Source organism: Cheilinus undulatus, linkage group 9 (genome assembly GCF_018320785.1).
Source record: "Cheilinus undulatus linkage group 9, ASM1832078v1, whole genome shotgun sequence".
Lineage (NCBI taxonomy): Eukaryota > Metazoa > Chordata > Actinopteri > Labriformes > Labridae > Cheilinus > Cheilinus undulatus.
This window is the reverse complement of record NC_054873.1, coordinates 41,457,240-41,480,630: the sequence shown is the minus strand read 5'-3', so window position 1 is coordinate 41,480,630 and position 23,391 is coordinate 41,457,240. Positions and strand designations below refer to the sequence as shown.

At 39.6% G+C, this 23,391-nt stretch overlaps 1 protein-coding gene across 1 annotated transcript in view; it reads left to right on the top strand.

The window, feature by feature from the left end:
- hydin (HYDIN axonemal central pair apparatus protein) overlaps positions 1-23,391 on the top strand; it is a 106,916-nt gene that overhangs the window by 10,192 nt on the left and 73,333 nt on the right. The window contains exons 9-17 of the mRNA XM_041795196.1: positions 11,224-11,425; positions 11,769-11,952; positions 13,545-13,644; positions 17,851-17,969; positions 19,031-19,254; positions 19,408-19,475; positions 19,666-19,880; positions 20,830-20,930; positions 22,787-22,922. Of these exons, the coding sequence (XP_041651130.1) occupies positions 11,224-11,425; positions 11,769-11,952; positions 13,545-13,644; positions 17,851-17,969; positions 19,031-19,254; positions 19,408-19,475; positions 19,666-19,880; positions 20,830-20,930; positions 22,787-22,922 (1,349 nt within the window). The remainder of the gene's footprint in view (positions 1-11,223; positions 11,426-11,768; positions 11,953-13,544; positions 13,645-17,850; positions 17,970-19,030; positions 19,255-19,407; positions 19,476-19,665; positions 19,881-20,829; positions 20,931-22,786; positions 22,923-23,391) is intronic.

The following is a 23,391-nucleotide window of genomic DNA, read 5'->3' as shown; positions in this document are numbered from 1 at the left end:
AAATCATACACTGATATGGGACCTTAATTAATTGCAATTGACGGAATCAAACTTGACAACCCTAAAATGTTTTCTTAGTCTTAAGATTTAAGTTAAATTATTCTAATTTGTAGTCACATTTTATTCATTTAACCCTTAACATTTTAGTCTAGTTTTAGTCAATGAAAACCTAAAAACATTTATAACATACTGGGGGACTTCAACACCCAGGTGGGCAACGATGGAGACACCTGGAGGGGGGTGATTGGGAGGAACGGCCTGCCTGATCTGAACCTGAGTGGTGCTTTGTTACTAGACTTCTGTGCTAGTCATGGACTGTCCATAACAAACACCATGTTCAAACATAGGAATGCTCATAAGTGTACCTGGTATCAGAGCACCCTAGGCCAAAGATCTATGATCCATTTTGTTGTCATTTCATCAGATCTGCGACCATAAGTTTTGGACACTCAGGTGAAGAGAGGAGCAGAGCTGTCAACTGATCACCACCTGTGGTGAGTTGAATCAGATGGCGGGGAAGGCTGCCGGACAGACCTAGTAAACCTAAATGGGTAGTGTGGGTGAACTGGGAACATCTGGTGAAAGCCCCTGTCCGTGAGGTCTTCAACTCCCACTTTCGGAAGAACTTCTTGTGCATCCTGGAAGAGGCTGGGGACATGGAGTCTGAGTGGTCCATGTTCAAAGCTTCCATTGTGGAAGCAGCGGCTAGGAGTTGTGGCCAGAAGGTCTTTGGTGCCTGTCGTGGCGGCAACCCCAGAACCCACTGGTGGACACCAGTGGTGTGGGACTCCGTCAAGCTGAAGAAGGAGGCCTTTCAGGCATGGTTAACCCAGGGGACTCTGGAAGCAGGTGACATGTACCAGATGGCTTGGAAAGTTGCAGCTGTGGGTGTTGCAGTAGCAAAATCCCAGGTGTGGGAGGAGTTCGGGGGGGGGGGGGGCTATGGAGAAGGACTTTCAGTTGGCCCCAAAGGTGTTCTGGAACACTGTCCGGTGACTCAGGAGAGAAAAGCAGGGCTTGACTTGGGCAGTTACCAGCAGGAGTGGAGAACTGCTGACCTAAACGTGGAAGAAACACTTTGAGGAACTCCTCAACACATCTACCATGTTCTCTGAGGGAGAGACAGAGGCTGAGGATCCAGGGGAAGGCCCATCTATGTCCTTGGCAGAGGTCATTGAGGTTGTCATAAAGCTCCCCAGTGGCAAGGCACCAGGAATAGATGAAATTCGACCTGAGATGCTAAAACTCTAAGTGTTGTTGGGCTGTCATGGCTGACACACCTCTTACATGTCGCATGGAAGGCGGGAAAAGTGCCAGTTGAGTGGTGGTACCCATTTTCAAAAAAGGGGAGGGTGTGCTCGAATTATTGGGGTATCACACTACTCAGCCTCCCAGGGAAAGTGTACTCTAGGGTGCTGGAAAGAAGGTTCCAGCCAATTGTCGAACCTCAGATCCAGGAGGAACAATGCGGATTCTGTCCCAGTCGTGGTACAGTGGACCAGCTCTTTACCCTTGCAGGACTCCTTTAGGGGGCATGGGAGTTTGGAAATAACTGAAAGAATGAGATCGCGGGTACAAGCAGTTAAAATGAGATTCCTCAGGAGAGTGGCTGAGCTCAGCCTTAGAGATAGGGTGATGGGGGCATGCAGATGGTTGAGTGGTTTAAGGCGCACACCATGTATGCAGGCGGCCCGGGTTCGAATCCACCCTGTGACCCTTTACCACATGTCTCTCCCCACTCTCTTCTCTGTTTCCAAGTTTATCCACTGTCCTCCACTATCTATTAAAGGCACGAAAAGGCCCAAAAATTAAAATCTTAAAAACAAAAAAACCCCAAAGAGGTAGGGTGAGAAGCTTGGACATCCAGAAGAACCTCAAAGTAGAGCTGCTGCTCCTGCACCTATATATGTGGCTGTCTCTTGACTCAAGTACCAGATTTGTCTCCACCTTTCAGAATGGTATCTGTTATGATGATTTAGATTCCTCAGTAAATGTTTTAATTCCATTAAAGCAAATCCCCAATTTGACGCATTAGTTGGATTTTTATGGCACTGATTTTGCAATGTATGATCTTCAAAATGTTTGTCAAAGTTGCCTTATTTGTGGTCATCTCATTAAGTTATTTTGAGAGATCCAGGGCTCTTCCCAATCTTGCTGTGGTTCAACACTCAGTGGTCACATGTTTTTAGCTCAGTTTGGTTGCATGCACAATTAGCCAGACTCCTTAACATCAAAGGCAGAAAGACAAATCTTTTGACTTTTCCTGTTAACTCACAAGGGGAACAATTAAAGGAAACATAAAACAGCACTGCATTAGAAGAGATAATTTAAGTGTGGCTTAATTTAGGATATTTTCCCCCTTTGAAATTTCCTTAACCTCTGTAAAGTGATCCATAGGAATTTAGGAGGTGCAGGTAACACTTTGTTGAAGTGTCTTTTCAGCTGGAGGGATGTCAAACATTTGATGTGAGCTTTAGTCTTATGTCTCATGTGTACTCCCAGCAAAATTTTAGTGGCTTAAAATAGCAACAGCAAACGTGACAAGCTAGGTTGATTAACCAAGAGGAGGTTTCAGTCAAAAACAAATCAGCCTTACCTCCTGACACAAGCTTGACACATCAAAGTCTCCTTTTGAGCTAATTTCAGCTACACAGCCTCCTAAAAGTTGTCTAAGTAGAAAAATCCCTTGGTGCTAAACCAATACTGTGGAACAGCTGTGTAGCATGCAGAAACAAGAAATGAGTTCACTGTTGTTAGGTATGCATCACCTGGGTGGATATTCCACAATACACTACCTGTTTTTTACAGTGAGGCACTGAGTGTTTGAGTGTGTGACAGGAAATTCAGTGGCATGCTGACACGGCATTTATTCTGTTATCAGTAGTTTCTCTACCACAGGAAAGTCACCTTGTGAAGAGCTGCTTGTTTATGATTGGATACTGGTTGATAAAAGTTTGAACTTTAGATTCATATTCATCAATTTTGGCTTATCTTTTAATTATTCTGATGCTTTTTCGCAGGACAGGGAGAGACTGATGAAATACTTATGTATAGGTTTTTAATAGTGATTGTTTTGATTAAAAAAAGCAGGATGTGAAAGAAACATCTATTTGTGCATGAGGTTTGTTTCTAAATTTAGTGCACTTTAAAATGATTTTTTCTTGGTATATGACCTTTAAAGAAGGGCGTTCTGTGGCCACATGAACAGGCAGGTCTGCTGAAGGAACAGCAAGAAGTGGTGTTCAGCAGCATTAAGCTTTTATAATGGAGACCCGCAAAGGTCCAGAACACCACTTACAGCCCATCAAGAGACTATCATTTTTAATTTAGCACCTTTCCCTGACTCCCTCATGCTCATGTATGTTTCAGATCAGCATTCTGCAGTAGGCTCGATTCTGCTGAGGGGCTGTTGGAGAACTCCGCATAAATTTGTGCATGTGTGTTTTTTAGTATGTTTGTTGCTATTTTGCATGCAGTTAAAAAATCACTGCATGTTTGATCTCTCTTTCACTTAAAAAGCCAGCACACTTTGAAAAATAATAGTTTTCTTGTTTTGTCTAAAAAGTGAGAAGAGACTTTGTGCTCCTTCAGTAATCCCCCTCCCTTCAGCCCTCTGTCACTGCAGCTGGTTTAAATGAGAAGATGGACAGCTCTTAGGCAGCGCTGAGGCATCTGCTTTGACAGGGCTAGGGCACCAAGGGGACCTCAGCAGAGCAGCCTTTTAGAAAAGCAGCACAGACGCACACCAACAGCAAGCAGCTGCACACAAACAAACACACAAACTCTCGAAATCTGAGTACAAGCACAGCCCCCTTCCACATACACACTGCAGAGCTGCTGTTTGTGCTGTAATCAAAGATAGCCGAGGGGGTTGAGAAGTTCCCTTGCTGTGTACATAGAGGAATTATGGGAAGAGAAGTGAGCGAGGGGAAGATGGGTTGGTGGCCAGCGATGATGAAAGCTTAGCAATAAGCTGCAGCTCTCCCTGCCTGTCAACTGCTGTCATAGCAGCCGGATGCTGGGAGATAATTGCTTTTCCCTCTGTATTCCTCCATTCTTCTTTTCTCACTCCCTCATTTCCCTCTATCACTCATCCTCTGCACTTGATGTTTTCTCTATCTGAAGATATTGCACAGCTCCATTGTCTTTCTAGCAGAGTGAACCAGCCTTCAAGTGGAACTGTGCCAGGCTTTTTGTATGTCTTGTTTCCTCACATTGCAATCTAAGCGAGAACTGCCCACTGGAAGAAGCCTTAGAACTCCTTGTATTTTTAAAATGTTTTTATTGTAGGAAATGTATAGTTTTTGTAAAGACAGAACAAAAGTCATTCTTCACAATCTCTAGGTTGTTTTCCTCAGCTGGGACTGTGGATGGTTTGTTGACGATGCCTATTAAAGCTAAATATGTCACGCTGTGAGAGTTTTACTACTGCCGAGGCTTTCATGCTGCTCAGGAATAAGTTATCTTATGTCCCAATTAATCACTGCTCACTTGTGTTCTAGCCCTGGCGGAGACGGATTAAGATTCTCTTTTGCAGTCTGCATTGAACCAGGCTTGAAACCTAGTGGGATGGTTATCTTAGAAAAGACAAAACATGTACTTATTGTGCTGTCTTTCATACAAAATGAATTGTGATCAAGATTATTGTTATTGTGTTATTTTTGGGGCACTCTTTTGTCCCTTCTTTTTTAGGTCCTGTGTTGGTTGGGACATTTCTCATGATGGGAGGTGATGTTCATGTCTCAGGATGTAGATCACAACCCACTTCCATTAGGGCCTGGCTCTGTGTTTTCCAAACTTGGAAACTCCCCCTCATTACTAGAAATTTATTAATGAAAACCAAAGGTTGGTTTCTTTGTAGTAAACACAACGTTTGAGGTGCTGTTTTAATTGAACAGAGTTTTCAATTAAGATTTAAAAAAAAGGTAAACAGTAGAGATGGGCAGAGGTGGCCAGTGCTGTCTGTACTCGTCATACTGTATGGTTGTTTTGGTTGAGAGCCCCCTGGTGGTGAATTTTGCATATTGTGCTTTTTAATATAGTTTTTAATTCCAAAAAAACAGTACCCCAGAAATTTGGGCGTTCCAGTGTCTCAACACATGGCTTTAAATTATTGATTTTGGTTTGATTGTTTTAATAAATTTGACTATATGGTAATACGTAGACTATTAATATGTATTGTTGCTGTAATACCAGTATTGTAAATCAGGACTCAGCATAAAAACACAATTCAAAATGTTTTCCAGACATTGTACTGTCACAATTTTGTGCATAGGTGGTCTTCTGTGTGTGATTTAAAGTGTTATAGAACATGGACACATTTGGAGAACTAAAGATACAGAGGGTCTGCTTTCCTGCCTCCCTGCTTCCCTGTATCTGAGAGCACTGCAACTCCACAGTGCAGAAACACCTGCACTACTATGCTTAAAGCTGTGCAGCTTAAAATTCATGACTTTCATGGATTTTGTTTTCAGGTGAGAATCAGAATCCCCTGAAAAGAAAAAAACAATCATGCAGTAACCATTGTGACCTGCACACTTAAAGAGAGCCAGATTTTTGATACTGAAAATGTGAACTTTAGTCTGAACATACCTTGTTACACATGAATCTTGTTCATAGTATTAGCCATGGGTCCTCTGAGCGAAAAGATGCTGGGTTTCTGCGTCAGGGAGAACATGAAATTGTGTATAAACTTGATGTGTTCATTTTTATGATAAGCCTCTAAATGATTTAATGGAAGTAAACTCAGACATTAAGTACATTTTATTAAAACTGACATGTCATTTTGAAACGGATTTGTCATTTGGGTTATGAAATGGGATAAAGTCATTAGAGAGACTGCTATGTCAAGTTTAAATCCTTGACTCCTGGTCACTTGTTTTTAAGATGGATTTGTGCATTTTTTTGTTCATGTGGAACTTTCCGGTTTGGATCATGCCAGATTTAGCCCTTGTTAAAGACTCGAGGTATGACACAAATAGCATATCTGGGTAGTCCTAGTATTTGCTGTTGCATTGGAGCCACACTCAAAAGTAGATAAATAAATAAACTAGCTGTTTCCTACATTTACAATATGGTATCAAAGTTTCTACATAATTAATTCATGTTTTAAGGTTTAACGTGATATATCAGGCTGATCCAAGCTCTCCCCATTGCCATTTTGAATCTGGAGGGCAGAGTTTCCCATCAAGCCTTTGTGCAGAGTGTTTAGATGCATTTAGATGTGTTCAGCTCTATATAGATATTGTTGGTTGTACAGTGATCAGTGCAGGGATTACTAGCTCATGCTTCTGGTGGATCATTGTTGTTTTTGATGTTTTACACTTCTGCGCCATAAGTGTTTGTGTGCTAAGTTGATGCCTTGCAGACTTTGGCAATCTCTGCTCTGTAATGAAGGAGGGGCTGCAGACTTTAGAAGCAATGGTGTACATTGGGCCAAGTATCGTTTATGTTGGCCCAACATAAAACAGTTATGTTTATTGAATGTAATTGAATTATGGAAACTATTTCCACCAAAGTTAAATTCATTCTTTTAGTAGTTTTTTAGTAACTGTGCTGAGCCAATGTAAAACAGCTGCATTGTGCAAACATTGTAAGCTGGCCCAACGCAAACTTACGGTAAACCAACATACATCATTTATGTTGGCCCAATGTAAAACAGCTATGTTGGCTCAACATGACTGTTTTACATTGGCTTTGCACAGTTACTTCTTGCTGAAAGAACACATTTAACTTAGGTGGAGAAAGTTTATATATTACATTAATTATGTTCAGCCAACAAGTTTTCAAAGAAAGGTAATTGCTTAAATTGTACCGCTGGTTTTGTGTGATAAAAATAGATTTTATGTTTCAGTTTATTGCTAAGCCCTCTGTATAAAGTCAGCGAAGATATAATACCAGGGAAAGCTCAGTAGCTGATGATTATACAGAATCAAGCACTTAAGTTTATTATCAAGTGTAAAACATTCACACTGTATGTACAGCTGCATACATATGTAAAGATACCCGATATTAATTCTGTTATTTTTAAAATCAGAATTATTATTATTATTATTATTATTATTATTATTATTGGTATTATGTGCAAGGTTACACTCTGGTAAGCTTGAAACAGTGTTTCTTTTTCAAAGACTAAAAATATTTAAAAGTGAATTAAACTTAATATTAATCCCCCCCAAAAATATTTAAATTTTGTGATGACTTAGCATAGAAATGTATCACAGAAACAAATGTCATGTTTTTAAGTTATATATTTGAAACTGCAGTCCACTGTGAAAGTAGCAGCATCAACTGAACAAAACCAACAGCACTACAGGGCTACAGCAGCAAAATATTAACATTAAATGGATATTTAAAATAATATCACAGTTTAGAACGTAAATATGTAGAAATGCTTATCTACTAAAAGTTGGCATAAGGGTGCAAGCTGCTCTATAGCTGCTTCTCTAACCTTCCTTATGGCCATAGCGGCTTCTTTGAATCATCATGGACTTAAAGGTGATGAGTTTAAACATCCCTTTAAACAGTTTTTCAAACTGTTAGAATACGAGTTGCTGCAGCTGGAATTAAATCCACAGACAGGCAAACAGAGTGCAACCACTTCATGTTGCTGTTATTACAGACATTACGCTTTGAGAGGAAAGAACACACCTTTTATCTCATTACTGTGTTTTACATTAATTACAAGGATAAAAAAAAGATGATATTTAGTTTATCTGACTGCTCTTCAGTGCTGAAGTGAAGTATGATGTTGACTGGACTAAGACTGAGCTGGTGTCTGTAACATAGCACTCTGCTAAGCTAGTGGTAGCATTATTTACAACACAATGCATGCTGCATGGCCAAATAAAAACTCAGAAATTGAACTGGTGATGATGATTGCCATAAGTCTGATGTCCTATATTAAAATAACAGAAATATCTAACCTGATATCAATATTGCAAAAGATCTAGCAATCTCGAACTGTATGTATCACATTACTTAATAACCGTAAAAACATTCATTATAGAAATTTATAGGTCAATGCACATCTATGTCTCATAAAAGTATGTAAACAAAGACAACACAATAAAGTGAAATAAAGATAAAATTACCATCTGTCATGTAAAGAAACCAAACATTTTTGAAACAACCAAATGAAAGAAATTGCAGTTTTTTGTGCTATCTTTTTTCTCATTTTTGCCTGGGCACACACTTTATAGCTTCATCAGTTATAAGCTATATAAACACAAACAACAATGACACAGCATTGTGCCAAACTGCTCTTACAAGATGATAGCAGTGAAAGGTGTTGTGAAACAAAATGTCACCTGGATGTTAACCAGGAGTATTGAAAGTGTAACTGTGTATCTTTAAACAGAAACAACAATAGCTATTAAAGAACGGATTGTTGGCATGATTAAAGAGGTTTATACCATTTGGGAAATAAACAGCATAGGGAAATCAAAATTGTCAGATTCAAGTAACTAATGGCAAGTCTCAATGGCTGTTTTGGCCAGAGATAAGCTTTGAAAAGCACTTCAATCCTTTTAGAGTGAAAAGCCCTTTGGAAAGATTTGGATTCTTTCAAATAACACAGCCCTCCTATTCACTTTAAACTGTTATTTTATTTTCTTAATTCCTTTTGAGTTTTTTGACCAAGATATCTGTGTTTTCACTCACTTTGGGGATATTTTATATCAAAGAAACATTGAAAAAATCACAGAGAGTAGAGTTGAGAGCAAATGTGAAATTTAGACATCCACTTATAGTGTACCTAGATGAGTCACCTGTAAGTGTTGAGTTACTAATTTCCTTTGTAGGTAGACATATATGAATAATCTCAGTGTGTTTCTGCAGTCTTCAGGTCCAGTCTTTCTGATTTGAATGTAAACAAACAAACAGTGCATTTACATTAGCCCTTGTTCTTGGTGGTTTTATTCAAACCCTTGTTTTGCATTGTATTTCTGCTGCTATTATTGTTGCTCTTTCTCTCACTGTTGGGGGTGTGCATGTGGTGATTCTCAGATCTTGTTGCTTCCAGAGAGCCTCATTAAATGCCCTCCTAACCACTCAGTCCTCTGTCTCCTATGGTTTGGGGTTTAAAACTTTACTTCAAGGAATTAAGCCAGGTGATAAATTTTAGGAAACATTTCAAAATCGCCTGCATTGTAGTTGAAACCATTTATTTTGAATTCACCTAGACATATTTCACATTGCTGCATTTCAGAGAAGCTTTTGCAGTATAATGGTTGTTTTCCATGCTGGATTTCCAGGATATTCTGAGCGCCATTTTAATCTCTCTGCAAGGATCCTTTTGATCCACATCCAGCCTTTCAAAGCTCAACTTTGCAGTGTGTCCTTGACTTCTCTGTGAGTTTCTCCTCTACCCACTGCCCACATTAGGCCTGCAGACTCCCAAAGGAGCAGCAGTGGCTAATCAGCAGATACAATTTTGTTGTGCTGGGCAGCTCACATTTGCCTGCTGTATATACAGTATATCAGTTTGTAAGTGCCTGGTTCTATAAAAATACAACTTCATGCAATGCTTTTATAAAGCCATTGTTCCAAGTTAGCTTGCTTATAAGCAATAAAAAGAACAAACTTGAGTCTTTTTAGTATACTTTGTGGTGTGCATTTTCAGACATGATGCACACACACAGAGAAAAAGACTCACAAGAGAAAGAAGATAATCATTATTAATCCCTTAAGGATAAATTCAATTTTGATGCAACTGAGGTTAGGGGCTTTATGTTCTGTTCCTCTGTCAAGTCCATGCTTGTGAATGCAACATGTCAAGAACTCCTAAAGCGATCTTCTTCAAACTTTATAGGAATGCCCACAATGACTTAAGGATGATCTGTTTACATTTTGGAGGTTATAGGTCAAAAGTAAAGACCATTAGGCCTTGCTTGAGAATGTGATGACTTAAGTAAACTGTGAGGGATTTTCTACACGCTTTTCACTTATATAGTTCGTGCTACACTGTGTTATCAAATTACACTGCTATATTCAAAGAGGCTGAAAACACGTGAACCAATAGGAACCTATGGACCTGCACTTATGGTGGTTAAGGTGTCAGAGTGAAGACTGACTGCTGCACACAAAGAAGTGCCTAAGCAGGTTGGGATTTGGTGCCTCAGCAGTACTCAGAAAGTAAACTGGCACCTCTCCTGTTACCAGACCAGTTTCAGGACTTGGCCCAACTGGAACTTGAAGTGCTGACCCTCTCCCTCCCAGGGACTACAGATGGAAATTAGCTAGCAAGCTAAATCTGGTACAAAGCATCTTTTCTCTTTTGAGACTAATGTAATTTTGTACATTGTCCCTGACACAAATAGACTAAACTAAACTGAAATCTGGTTTTCTACCCAGGTGTGTACAGGCTATAAGCTACTGCTGCTTAAACAGAGTTAATGCTGCTATGCATGACAATAAGAGAACATATGGATGGAGATACATGTAGCATGATGTGCTATAGTGGTAGATCTGATCATCTTACAATTGGAAGGTTTGTGGTTTGATCACCTGTTCCTTGGTGAAGACACCCCAAATCTCTCCCAGTGGCATAACAGCAAAATGTGAATGTGTATGAATTTGTTCATCCCTCAGTAGTTCACATCAGTGTATGCATGTGTGTATGAATGGATAAATATGAGGTGTAGTGTAAAAGTACATAGAGTATGCTGAAGACTAGAAAACTACCTAATAAGTGCAGTCCAACTGACAATCACCTGATTGTGTTTGCAACTGTTTTGGAAAGATCAGTGAACAATGGCTTGTTCTCCCAGCATGCATCTTCGTGACTCTAACCTTACCTCTGTTTATTTACAATTTCATCTACAGAGTTTTTAAATGTATTATTTAATGCATCATTTGATTTAAAGTTAAAAAACCATAATGAGAGGATAAAATAAATGGACAGATGATGCACTGATGTGTTAAATTATTCCGACTTGTGATTTTTGAAGTATCGCATTGTGGGGCAAACAGTATGTTTTGTATAAGACATTGGGGATTCAAATTTCACTCTGAAAACAGGCTTGTATTTCACAGAATCCAATTTTAAGATTGACCAGTGATGGTGGTGTAGAAAAATGTCTGAAGGGTCCCTTGTACAGGTCTTGGTTGGACCAAGCCTCAAAATAAGTCTGGTAGTTGGAGAGAGCCATGCAGTTTGTTTCAATAACATTGTGTAAACTTTGTCTTTGCTCATCTCTCTTCTGTTGTGTGTACTCTGCCTAGGTGAAGATGTGCACATTGCCTTGTATGGAGTTTGTGAGGAGGTGAACATTCAGCTTGTTCCTGACTTTGTCCTGTTGCCGAAGGCTTACATTTCTCTGGCCAGTCTATACACAGTGTCCCTCATCAACAGGAGTGATATACCTGTAAAATACTGTTGGACAGCATGGCCCAGCCTGCAAGAGGAGGCCCTTAGTCTATTGAGGTAGGCTCAAAATGATTTAACACAGAAACTAATTGGACAGCTTCACCTTGGTCAAGTCTTTGAATGTATGTGTATCTGGGGTACCTTTCACATTTGGACAACAAAAATATTGTTTGAATTTGTTTAAGTGTCTGCTGTTCTACTTGTATTTATGTAGCATGTGAAATGATCTGCTGTGGATTTACTACAAAATGCATCCAGAAATAGCTCAGGTGTCCATCACGTTCTGTTCTCTCTCTAACTCTTTGTTCTTACCTGTTCCACTTTTCTCTGTGTCCCTTTTCATTCTCCTCTTGTTTTTTTTTTTTCATTTCACCTTCACTTCCTTCATCTTTTTCTCTAGGGACAACTCAGTGCTGAAACTGAAGGAGGAGAAGACGGAGCAATTACTATATCTCTGTGAGTCTGATCCGACAGCAATCCATCGCCTCCCGCTGCTGTCCACAGCCTTGCAGGAATACAGAAGCCAGGCTGTGAAGGACCACCTCCTGGCCCTTTCACACAGCTGCATAACTGTGGAACCAGCGGTGCGTCTGTGTTACATTCTCTCCTTCTGTTGCACTCCCTACCAATGGATTTGTCCAGTTTTTCTCCATGTTTAGGATTTGCCCAATTAGAGCAGAGATGTCCAAGCTCTTACACTGAAGGCCACATACAGAAATATATAAGGATGCTGGGGCCACTTTCATATACCTCACCTTAAGGGTATTAAAACCAATTCAGTGTAGGTCAAGACATTGCTAGTGATTGGGTATGCTTAAATGGCTAGTTAATGACTGACAAAGCAAATATTCATCAGTAAAAAGTTTTTCAGGTGCTCAGTCATACTTCAGGCAGGCCCTCTTTGGCTCTGTCTACCACTGGCTCAAACCGTGGTCAGGATGAGAATGATGCTCTGTGCATCAGAGTAAGAGTGCTGACGGCTCTTCTCCACATTCAGACACAAAACAAGAGCAAACTGCTGCAAGCTTCCAAACTTAGGAGTGTTTGTGCTTGGAGATGATTAGAGCAATGTGCTGAGATGGAGCAGATAAAGAAGCAAAGAAACATCACTGGTACTGCTATCCGCTGCCAAAATTGATCAAATATCATCATTATTTTGGTTGCCAATATGATATTGTCTCAACTGAGTCATGAAAAGAGAGAATTCCACTCTTCAAAATGATTGTTTACAGAATAAGCACAGTAGCACCACATAGTGCTGAGACTTAGTTGTACAATACAGCCAAGCACAAGCTTCATATTCTAATATGGGCCATTTTCAATTTTATTTTTAGAATTTGGGGCTAATCAAAAACGGACTGCAGGCCGCATTTGGCCCCAGGGCCGTAGCTTGGACATCCCACTTTTTTAATACCAAATTCAGTAGATCACAGAGAAAATTGTCTGTTCAAAACAGGCTACTTTGCTTGAAGAATAACTCATTACATACAATTCTACCTATGCTGTGTTATTATTGTAAGGACAGAAACAAGACTCTGAGTTGACTGCTCCCTAAAGCATCAAATCTTGATTTTTTTCTGTCTGAAAGGGTTAAGATTTAGCTTTGTCGTTCACATGGAAATCTTGTGGGACACCTCAGTGACAGAGGGGTTTACGGCCTGGGCCCTCTTCTGCTGAGAGACCCTTGGTTAGCCTGACCTGTTCTGACACCACCTTTCCTTTACTCCTCTACTCCATTTAACCTGGCCATATCCCCCTGGCTAGGGTACGAAAGGTGGCAGAAATGAAAACAAAAGAGGGAGGGCGAGAAGGAGAGAAAGTGCTGAAGAGAGTAAACAGTCTGTGGGCCAGTCATAACACAAACTTTAGAAAGGTATTTGAGAGAGAAATGATTAGCAATCTGCCCACACATCCTCCCACACCCATCAATGAACACACACGGATGCCCAGGAAGGATTATTGGTGGATGTATGAGAGATTTATTGTGTGTAGTTAGAAAAGATAACTTCCTCACTGTTTTCTACAAGGACATGAATGTAATTCACTCACAGTATCAGGTTTTCAGAGACATTTTTTATGTCCATGTGAGAAACAAATGCATCAATTGTTGAGTTTAAATCTTCTGTTTAGCTTTAGGTAAAACCCATTGTCTTCTTCTTGTCTGTGTATGATACAGGAGGGTGAAATATGGCCGAACATGACAGCAGAGTTCAGGATTGTCTTCAAGCCAGATGAGGCCAAACTGTACCAGCAAACCATATATTGTGATGTTGCAGGTTAGTGGCTAGAAGATACTATACTCTCTCAAGTTTCACATTTAAAAGCAAACAATTCATATAATATGCCTATATCTAACTCTGATGCCCAGTTGCTAGAGATGCTACATCTGCTGGGTACTAGGAATATTAATGTTAGTAAGTAGTGCAGTGCAGGTTATTATGTATCCAGTTATGATTCTGGCTTCCCATAATCATGTGTGGTAAAAAAAAGTGCACCATTCCTTCCTTTACAGCACAGCAAATGCTCTGTCTCTCCCACCAAACAGCTCTCAGACTGTTTGAGTGAGTGACTTTGAAAAGCAAGATGGCTACAGGAGATCACAGAAGGGAAGCTGTTTGTTAATTAAAAAAGTAGAGGAACCTCAGTCATATAGAACCACTCTAATTCAGAGGATTTGTACCTGAGCTAGAGCAAAGTAACTTGCAGAATTTGTAACAGCTATAGCTGACCCTCAAAAAAACAAACAAAAAATGTATTTAATCATGTATAAATTTCATATGTAATAATCATGATTGCAAAATATATCCATTTAATTATACATTTAATTTTTGCTATAATCAAACATCCCTATAAATTAGTGGGTCTACAACTTTATTTCAGTAAAATATCTAGAAATGAATCGGCCATTGACTCTTTTGTATGTAAATGTATATTCTTGGCGTCTCTTTGATGGATTTTTTTAGCAACTTTAGGCACGCTGCATGATTCTACTATAAGTGAATGGTTTTGGCCTGCCCTTCCCACAGCCAGTTAGTAAACACAATGAAAACAGACCAGACTAGGCAGCAAACAGCATCTCTAAACTCTGCCTCTTTTTTGATCCCATCTCCTTTAGTATGCAACAGCCATAGTAAAACTTAGTTGAAGCTGCACTAGTTTAAGAACCCCTCAATCTGCCTAAAATGTTTAAAACCACTCAATGCCTCATTGCCACTCGATTTCATTTTCATATTAGACAATGTGTTCATAAAGCGCCAATACATTTATCACATCCTGTTGGTAATGAAAGGTTGTTTGGAAATTTGCATGTGGCCTTCATGTGTGTTTTCTGAGCCGGAGGCAAGATTTACATTAATTTTCATGCTTTCTGAGGCAGATGATGATCTGACCAGCCGAGGTCAACGTCCGCAGCAAAGCAGCCTGCTGTACCCCAATTCCTCACTTTGCAGAAGAGTCGCCTGCTTACTCAGCAAACCCAAAGGAACCTTGGATGCCCTGTAACAATTTTAGTGACAAAGACATCTATTGAGACTGCAGTTAAACAAACACAGCAAATATTTAGACATGGGATTTTGATGCAATACTTACAATATGTATGATACGATACATAAAGGCTACAATATGTAGAATTTTACACTGTCTAAATGTCTATGTTTATCAAAACAAGATACATACATTTCTTTTAGTTGAGCACTTAGATTACCTAACATATATACAATAATTTTGGCTGACCACTGAGGTCAACCCTTCACATGGCTCTTTATGTATCTGACTGACTGAGTGAGTGACTAAACTTTCAGAGCATACATGCAGAGTTGCGCTATGGACAGGGTTTCGTTGTACAGAAAGATGTTGGTAATGGCTGCCTCTAATGCAGTGATAACCTTGGATATGGCTTTAGCACTGCGTCTGCTTTACTTGAACAGGACTAGATTTCTGTATGAAATAAAGAAATAACCAACCCTAAAAGCTTTTCCTGTTGTGAAAAGTGCTTTCACTCTTCTGCCAACCTACTTCTGCATGATTTCGGGATGCTGTGGTACTAGCCGTAAGCTTGGATGTAGCTGTAGGAAGGCAGCAGTTTAATTGGAATTGGCCTATATTTTCTTTTTTAAAAAAGCACAACGAGTCACACCGAAAGCCTGTCTCGGCACAGAAATTGTTTTGCACGTTTCCTGAGCGGCCTTGGCATCAATTTTACATGAAGCTCCACCCTTTACGATCTAAGGCAGCGGTGGGCAACATAAGAGTAACGCATGCGTACTACATCATTTGTCATTCTGGGTCAAATGATGTCATGAATGTGACAGACAGAATGTTCCTCCAATCACCTGCTGAAGATTTTCTGAAAAGTCCTGCCCTTCCCAAACGCTTTCTATGGGTGCATTCCCAGATGATTGTGAAATATATTCAGTGGAGCTGGCGTGTCAGGTTAGCTGTTTCCTGCCGACAGGGCTTTATGTTTAAACTTTAAGGGTCATTAATTTCTCAACCTACAGACATAACGGGCAGCACAATTACACAACGCAAAAACTAATTACTCTACCAGAACATACAATTCAGTCTGGCATTTAAACAGGCATCCCAGATAGCTGTATGTGGGTTGGGGGATGAAGTAGCAAGAAATATCTCCAATTATTCCCAGCATTAATCTTTTCTCAATTTTCCAGTTCACCTGAATAAAATCAATTCAAGACCTTTTATATATAGTATCTACAGTCATGGACAAAAATATTGGCACCCCTGGAATTTTTCTAGAAAATACACCTTTTCTCTCAGAAATTGATGCAATTACAAATGTTTTTGGTATACATGTGTTTATTGCCTTTATATGCTTTCGAACAACACAAAAAATTCGAAGAAAAAAGACAAAATTGACATAATTTTACACAAAACTCAAAAAATGGGCCGGACAAAATTGTTGGCACCCTCAACTTAATATTTGGTTGCACACCCTTGGAAAAAAATAACTGAAACCAATTGCTTCCTATAACCATCAACAAGCTTCTTATACCTCTCAACTGGAATTTTGGACCACTCTCTTTTGAAAACTGCTCCAGGTCTCTCAGATTTGAAGGGTGCTTCTTACAACAGCAGTTTTGAGATCTCTTCATAGGTGTTCAATGGGATTTAGATCCGGACTCATTGCTGGCCACTTCAGAACTCTCCAGCATTTTGTCTCCAACCATTTCTTTGTGCTTTTTGAGGTATGTTTCGGGCTGTTGTCCTGCTGCAACACCCATGACCTCTGATGCAGACCCAGCTTTCTGACACTAGGCCCGACATTGCGGCCCAAAATTTTTTGATAGTCTCAGATTTCATGATTCCTTGCACACAGTCAAGGCACCCAGTGCCAGAGGCAGGAAAATAACCCCAAAACATCCTAGAACCTCCACCATGTTTGACTGTAGGTACTGTGTTCTTTTCTTTGTAGGCCTCATTCTGTTTTCTGTAAACAGTAGAATGATGTGCCTTTCCAAAAAGCTCTACCTTAGTCTCATCTGTCCATAAAATGTTCTCCCAGAAGGATTGAGGCCTACTCAGGTACATTTTTGCAAACTCCAGTCTGGCTTTTTTATGTCTCTTTGTCAGCAGTGGGGTTCTCCTCGGTCTCCTGCCATAGCGCTTCATCTCATTCAGATTACGACGTATGGTCCGAGCTGACACTTTTGCACCCTGAGTCTGCAGGACAGCCTGAATTTGTGTGGAAGTTGACGGAGGATGTTTATCCACCGTTCAAACTATCCTGCATTGCATTCTGTTGTCAATTTTTCTCTTCTATCCATGTCCAGGGAGATTAGCCACAGTTCCATGGGTTATAAACTTCTTGATTATATTACACACAGTGGACAAAGGACTTTCAAGATCTCTGGAGATGGTCTTGTAACCTTGAGATTGTTCATATTTTTCTACAATTTTGCTTCTTAAGTCCTCAGACAATTCTGGGCTCTTCTTTCTCTTCTCCATGCTTGGTGTGACACACACAGGCACACAACACAAAGGTTGAGTCAACTTTTATACATTCTAACTGGCTTCAGGTGTGATTTCTAGATTGCCAGCACCTGTTACTGCCACAGGTGAGTTTTACATGAACATCACATGCTTGAAATAAAATTATTTACCCACAGTTTTAAAAGGGTGCCAATCATTTTGTCCGTCCAATCTTTTGTGTTTTGTGTAAAATTATGTCAATTTTGTCTTTTTTTCTTCAGATTTTTTGTGTTGCTCCAATGCACATAAAGGCAATGAACACATGTATACCAAAAACATTTGTAATTGCATCAATTTCTGAGAGAAATGGTGTATTTTCTAGAAAAATTCCAGGGGTGCCAATATTTTTGTCCATGACTGTATACCACTTTCCTCATACAAAGAATACCTTTATAAATCTCTTATGTCTTTAAATCTATTTCTCTGACTTTTCAGATTTTTCTTTTTTGTTTTTAACGTTTTGTCTTTTTATTATGTCTATCTGCACTCAGGTCGTGAATCCCGCTTACCTTTGACAATAAAGGGTGAAGGTTTGGGACCTGAACTTCAGCTCAGATATAACCTGATGGACATGAAAAATATATACATTGGTGACAGAGAAAGTTATGAGGTAAGAAAGGCCAAGCCACACTGAACTGTTGTGTTGATTCTGAAAATAACTTTTAAGGACATGCTGGCTAGCATGAAACATGTAGTTTCTATGTTCTAATATAGTAAACTGATTTCTCCCGACATTTTTAGCCATTCTTTCTATCTAGTTAAGGTGATTACCAACGCAGATTAAATCTGAACGACACCTCCAGAGGGCTAAACAGCGATTGTCAGCATCCCAGAGCCATCCGCCTCCATGCTAGCTCTCACTGCCCATGGAAACATTCTCTTTCTTACCTGACCTACAACATGGCCAGATAGCATTGCGATCTTCAACAGACCCCAGATTAGCAAGAGGGTGGGAGAAGCAGAGGTAGGGGGAGGTGCCCTCGCTGGGGCTAGCACTCACCCAGGCAGGACTAGGCTGACGCTCTACCTCTCCCTTCTGCCTACCCTAGTGGACTTATAATTACAACAAAAATTCATTATTTGTCCCCCAGCCAGCATTATTCCTGATCCAAATCCACTGAATATTGAATAGTTTCCTCAACAGAATCCTCCCAGGGAACCGTCTGTTCTATTAAATAAACTAACTGACTGTCCCTGAGACAATGGGCATGATGGGCCCCTGTAATATATCTATGTATAAAAGTTATTAAACAAAGAAACAGAAAGAGCCACTTGTTCAAATTTGGTTGAATAAATTGAAAATATAATCCAGTTCAATAGCAGTGGAATAAATAATGCCCCTTTAACCCCTGTAAGATATATTGTAACTGTCAGTTTGTGTATTTATATGTTTAAGTTGGAAAAGAAATAAAGCTATTTTAATATTTGAAAAAAATAGCCAAGCAGTTTAAATTTCCGACATGTGATAGCATAAAAACAGATGCCTTTTGTGCCTAAATAAACTAAATAAGTGTTTTATAAAAACGAAACTTGAAAGCAAAGTTATTTTTTCCTTTTGAAGCAGCAATAACTGGATAATCCACAGCATGCAGTACATGAACATTATTTACCTACAGATTGTTTGCAAATTACAAAAAAGACTTACTGACTTTGTGGATGTATCTCTTCCAGGTGCATATGTCTAACACAGGACTGATTGATGCAGCTTTCCACATTTCATGCCCAGACACCACTTTTGGATGCTGTTTCTCCTTCAATCCTGAGGAAGGTGTTGTTCCCACTGGGGCCAACCAGATTGTTACGGTGACCTTCCACAGTCAAATCTTGGGATCTTTCTCTGAAGACTTGCTGCTAACTGTCAAAGGACAGCCTCAGCCACTTACATTGACCTTCAGGTAAAGTTAGGGGATGAATCTGACTCATGCTCTGATGAAACTTTAAACTTTACCAAACCAAACAACAAAGCTTTTGTTTTAATTTCCACTGTGCTCACAGTACTTAAGATTACTTGAAGTTCCTCATTGCTCACATCTTTGTTTTACTTTCAGGGGAAGTGTCATTGGTCCAACATTCCATTTTGATATTTCAGAGTTTAATTTTGGAGATGTAGCCTTTGGTGAGTAAAGATTTACATGCTGTGCAATGTTTAAGCTGCTCAAACTCTTGAGAATAACTGTATTCCAAAAGGTGTCTGTGGCTTTAGCCTCTTCTTAGAGTTTTACTTCATTTCATTTCTTGTCATCTGAATTTGTTCTGCTTTTTGTCATCATGACTGACTTTGCTCCTGTCTAAATCTCTTTATCCAGGCTTCCCAAAAACATTGACTTGTACCCTCTTCAACACCTCCTATGTGCCAATGACCTTTGCCCTGCGTGTTCTTGGAGATGGATCTGGGTCTCCCAGTGTGACTTATTTAAGTTGGATAAACAGCACCATGAGAGATGTGCGTGCACATCCTGTGGAGTTTACCATCAGCCCTGCAGCAGGGTCTGTGCGGGCTTTTTCAGATGTCACAATTAAGGTACAGAAAATAACAAATGGGGATAGACCTACTTAAATTATTTTTACTGCCCTAGCATATCAGATTTGTTGTAGGATCTTTTATATAGCTGTGCTTGCCAGTACATTTTTGTATGCTCATATTTTAAAGGTACACTACAGTGTGTAGAATTTTCACACTGTTGTGTCTACATTGATGTGAAATGATTACTCTTTATACATTTTTATTGTTGGTGTGGAAATGCTGGATGTTACATGAAAACCTACATAAGAAAACCTCAGCTGTTATTGAAAGCTGCCAATCTGTTGGTGCATCTCATTAATTTTTTTTCGTCTTACTTGTTATTATCCAGGATTATTCTTTGTCACCGACTACGTGTTCTGTCACCCAGGTTCCCCCCATAATGGTGCAGCCGCACAGAAACTTTCCAAACCACTGCTCAGCTTTTCAGATTTTTTCTTGTTGTTTTGAACTGAGGACTCTTCAGCAAAAACTGCACTCCATAAGGTGTATTAACTTAACAGTTAATACACCTGTTTTCATTTCATTAATGAAGTTTAAATAATGAGGTTGAAAATTGGTTTAAAGTGTCTGTACTAGTAAATTCTGTGAGTGATCCCTGAATACCTTGCAAGTAGCTCAAAGTGTGAACCAGGAGGTCCACTTTTAACAGCTTTTTTTCCTTATTATGTGAAATCCATCCATAAAACAGAACTGGAACCCAGAATTTACACACATTATATTTAATCCTATTCTTATACTATAGCTCCAAAAACCTAAAATGTTCCTTTATATATATTTTTTAAATTTAGTATTTTAACAATCTTAGTTTAAAAACTCGGAAGGGGAGACAGTCTGACTCTGAGTTAAACAAAGCCCCCTCTAACACAAACTGACCATCTAACCAAGTAACTTGCTGAGTGTTAAATTAATAAAGTCACATATTTTATATGTTTCCCATTTAATGCAGCTGGAACTGTGCTCCAACACAGTCAAGAGATACAGGCTGGCACTGGTGGTTGATGTTGAAGGTGTTGGTGAGGAAATCATGACTCTGCCTATTAACGCCAGGTGAGACTCATTTATAGATGTCAAATGCCCTTACTTTTACATAAGTTGATACAATAAAAGATAAAGGACTATGTTGGATGTCTGGCTGCTCAGTGTGATTTAAGTGGAAAAACTATAAACAAAAACAAACAAAAAAAAAGTTGGGTGCTCTTGGAGAACAGGTTGTAAATAATGTCCAATACCAACAGAGGAAACCAGGCACTCCAAACATGAAAAATGTAAGGAAATACTAAAAAAGCAGTTGTTAAAAGGGCCAAATCATTTTTAAAGGCCAACATGTTTAGACCAAGTAGGTTTTCATTAGGACTAATGGACAAACATTTCTGCTGTGGTCACTCCTCTATTGGGGCTTTTCCATTACATGGCGCTGCTCAGCTTGACTTGGTTTGACTTGGCACGGCAGCCCAGCGCAGCAGGGGATTTGCTTTTCCACCACAACTGAGCTATCTGTTTGAGGGCGCGTTGATTTACATTGTTTTTAAAGCAACAAATAAAATGTTGACAGCGCTACACACAGCTCTTTTCACATTCTCTCTCTCTCTCTCTCTCTCTCTCTCTCTCTCTCTCTCTCTCTCCCTCTCTCTGCAATCAATAAACAAACAGTTCATGCTTATCATCAGAAGGAGAGAGTTTTCCAATTTAAATTACAGGACAGTCTTCCGTCTGATGATTGATTTGTGGGTCCCTACACAGCAGAGAATGAATGTAATCATATTTTTGGATTGGGGAATGGGAACTGCATGCTTTATAGCGCCATTTAATAAATTAAGACCAACTCTGTCATGGGCCAAATTTTTCGAACATCTCTAGCATTTTATTTTTTAAAAAGTCAGAATTTATTTGTCTATCAGAAAGGGAAAGGGTCAAATTATTTGTTATAAGTAGGTGCAGAAAAAGTTGTAATCCTGGATCTATGCCTGGTCCTTCCTGATCTCACTCATCAGTGTGAGAACTCCAGCTGTGCTCAACTATCGGACCGTAGTATGAGCATTTTAATCTCGAGTTTTGGTCTTTTGTCATAAATGTTTAAGTCGTACAGTGAATGCTGACATAAGACCACCACTGTAACAGAGTTATAGACAACTGGAGCAGAGGGAGGAATAAAACATATCTCCCATCTTCCTGTGGGGTGAAAAATTATCCTAAATTGCCCTGCTGGCAAATCGCACCCTGCGAACGGCTTCGATTTCAGCATGGCATGCTTGGAGGTGGGGCTGGCTTACTTTGGCCCTACTCATGAGCAGCCAAACTGGTGATGGAAAAGCAAATCAGCACAGCTTGGTTTGGCATGGCTTGGCAAAAAACCGTAGTGGAAAAGCCCCATATAGAAACTACAGCTTAGGCAGGCAGCTATAAGAATCAGAGAAGGAAAAGCCAGGTGAGTTTTCAAACAAGGCTCTCAAATCAGTCATTATGGTGTGGCCTTTCCCACTACCCATAGTTTTCCTTTTGCAAACTCTGCCTTCTCTCTAAAGTAAAGTGCCTTCTTATCCTGGCAGTAACTTCTACTGTGCTAACGGCTGTCGCTGATGCTTTGACAAGCTGTGAATGTGGTCCATTGAACTTCTATACAGGTGTCGACAAATCAGTGGAGTATGTGTTAAATATTCAGAGACTCATTTGCATAATAATGCATTCGAATGTCACCTGCACCATCTCTCAGAATAGGGCAATAGTATCTCACTTCCTCACGGCAATCATAGTCATTGTAAATTTATGAATAAGCTCTAATTAATAGGCTCCAGCTTTGACATGAGGCAATGCAATTACTGTTGTGGGTTATAAATGAGCTTCAGATCTTTTCGTCTCTTTTCTCTTCTCTGTCTGTCACTCCTCCTATTTCCATTTGTTCACAGATGTGTTGTGCCTAATATTTTGGTGGAGACTCCAGTCTTGGACTTTCAAAGATGTTTCCTTGATTCCCTTTCCATACAGCAAGTGAGACTGACCAACACCAGCTCTCTGCCTGCATGTGTTGCAGTGCTTGACCAGGTTGCATAGATCATGTCAATAAAAGATTCATTTGTGTGTGCAGATACTGTAAATGGCAGGTTGGTCAGAAACAAAGTGATATAAACAAGCACAAAAGCTGTCAGGGCTGACAGGCATGCATAAATGGCATACATAATTTAAGTCAATGGCTGATTTCCAACTTGTTACTGCAATATTTATGTGGTAGAGGTGAGGGGTATGACCATAATGTATTTTCTAAAAGGAAAAGCAAAACATCTGAGGATTTGCACTTTCTTTTTTCTTGCTTACAGTCAGGTTAAATGAAATAAGAGTCAGACTACATGCTGTCCTTTACACCACCACCTTTCTGCCGATGTTTGTTTTGTATAAACTCTGAGTAGTGTCATTGATCTTCCTAGAAACTTGCATTTTATTTTTTCTCCCATTTCATTTCATTCCTTTATTTATTCTGGAATGGGCATGAGGGTTTTCCTCTTTTCCAATGCTG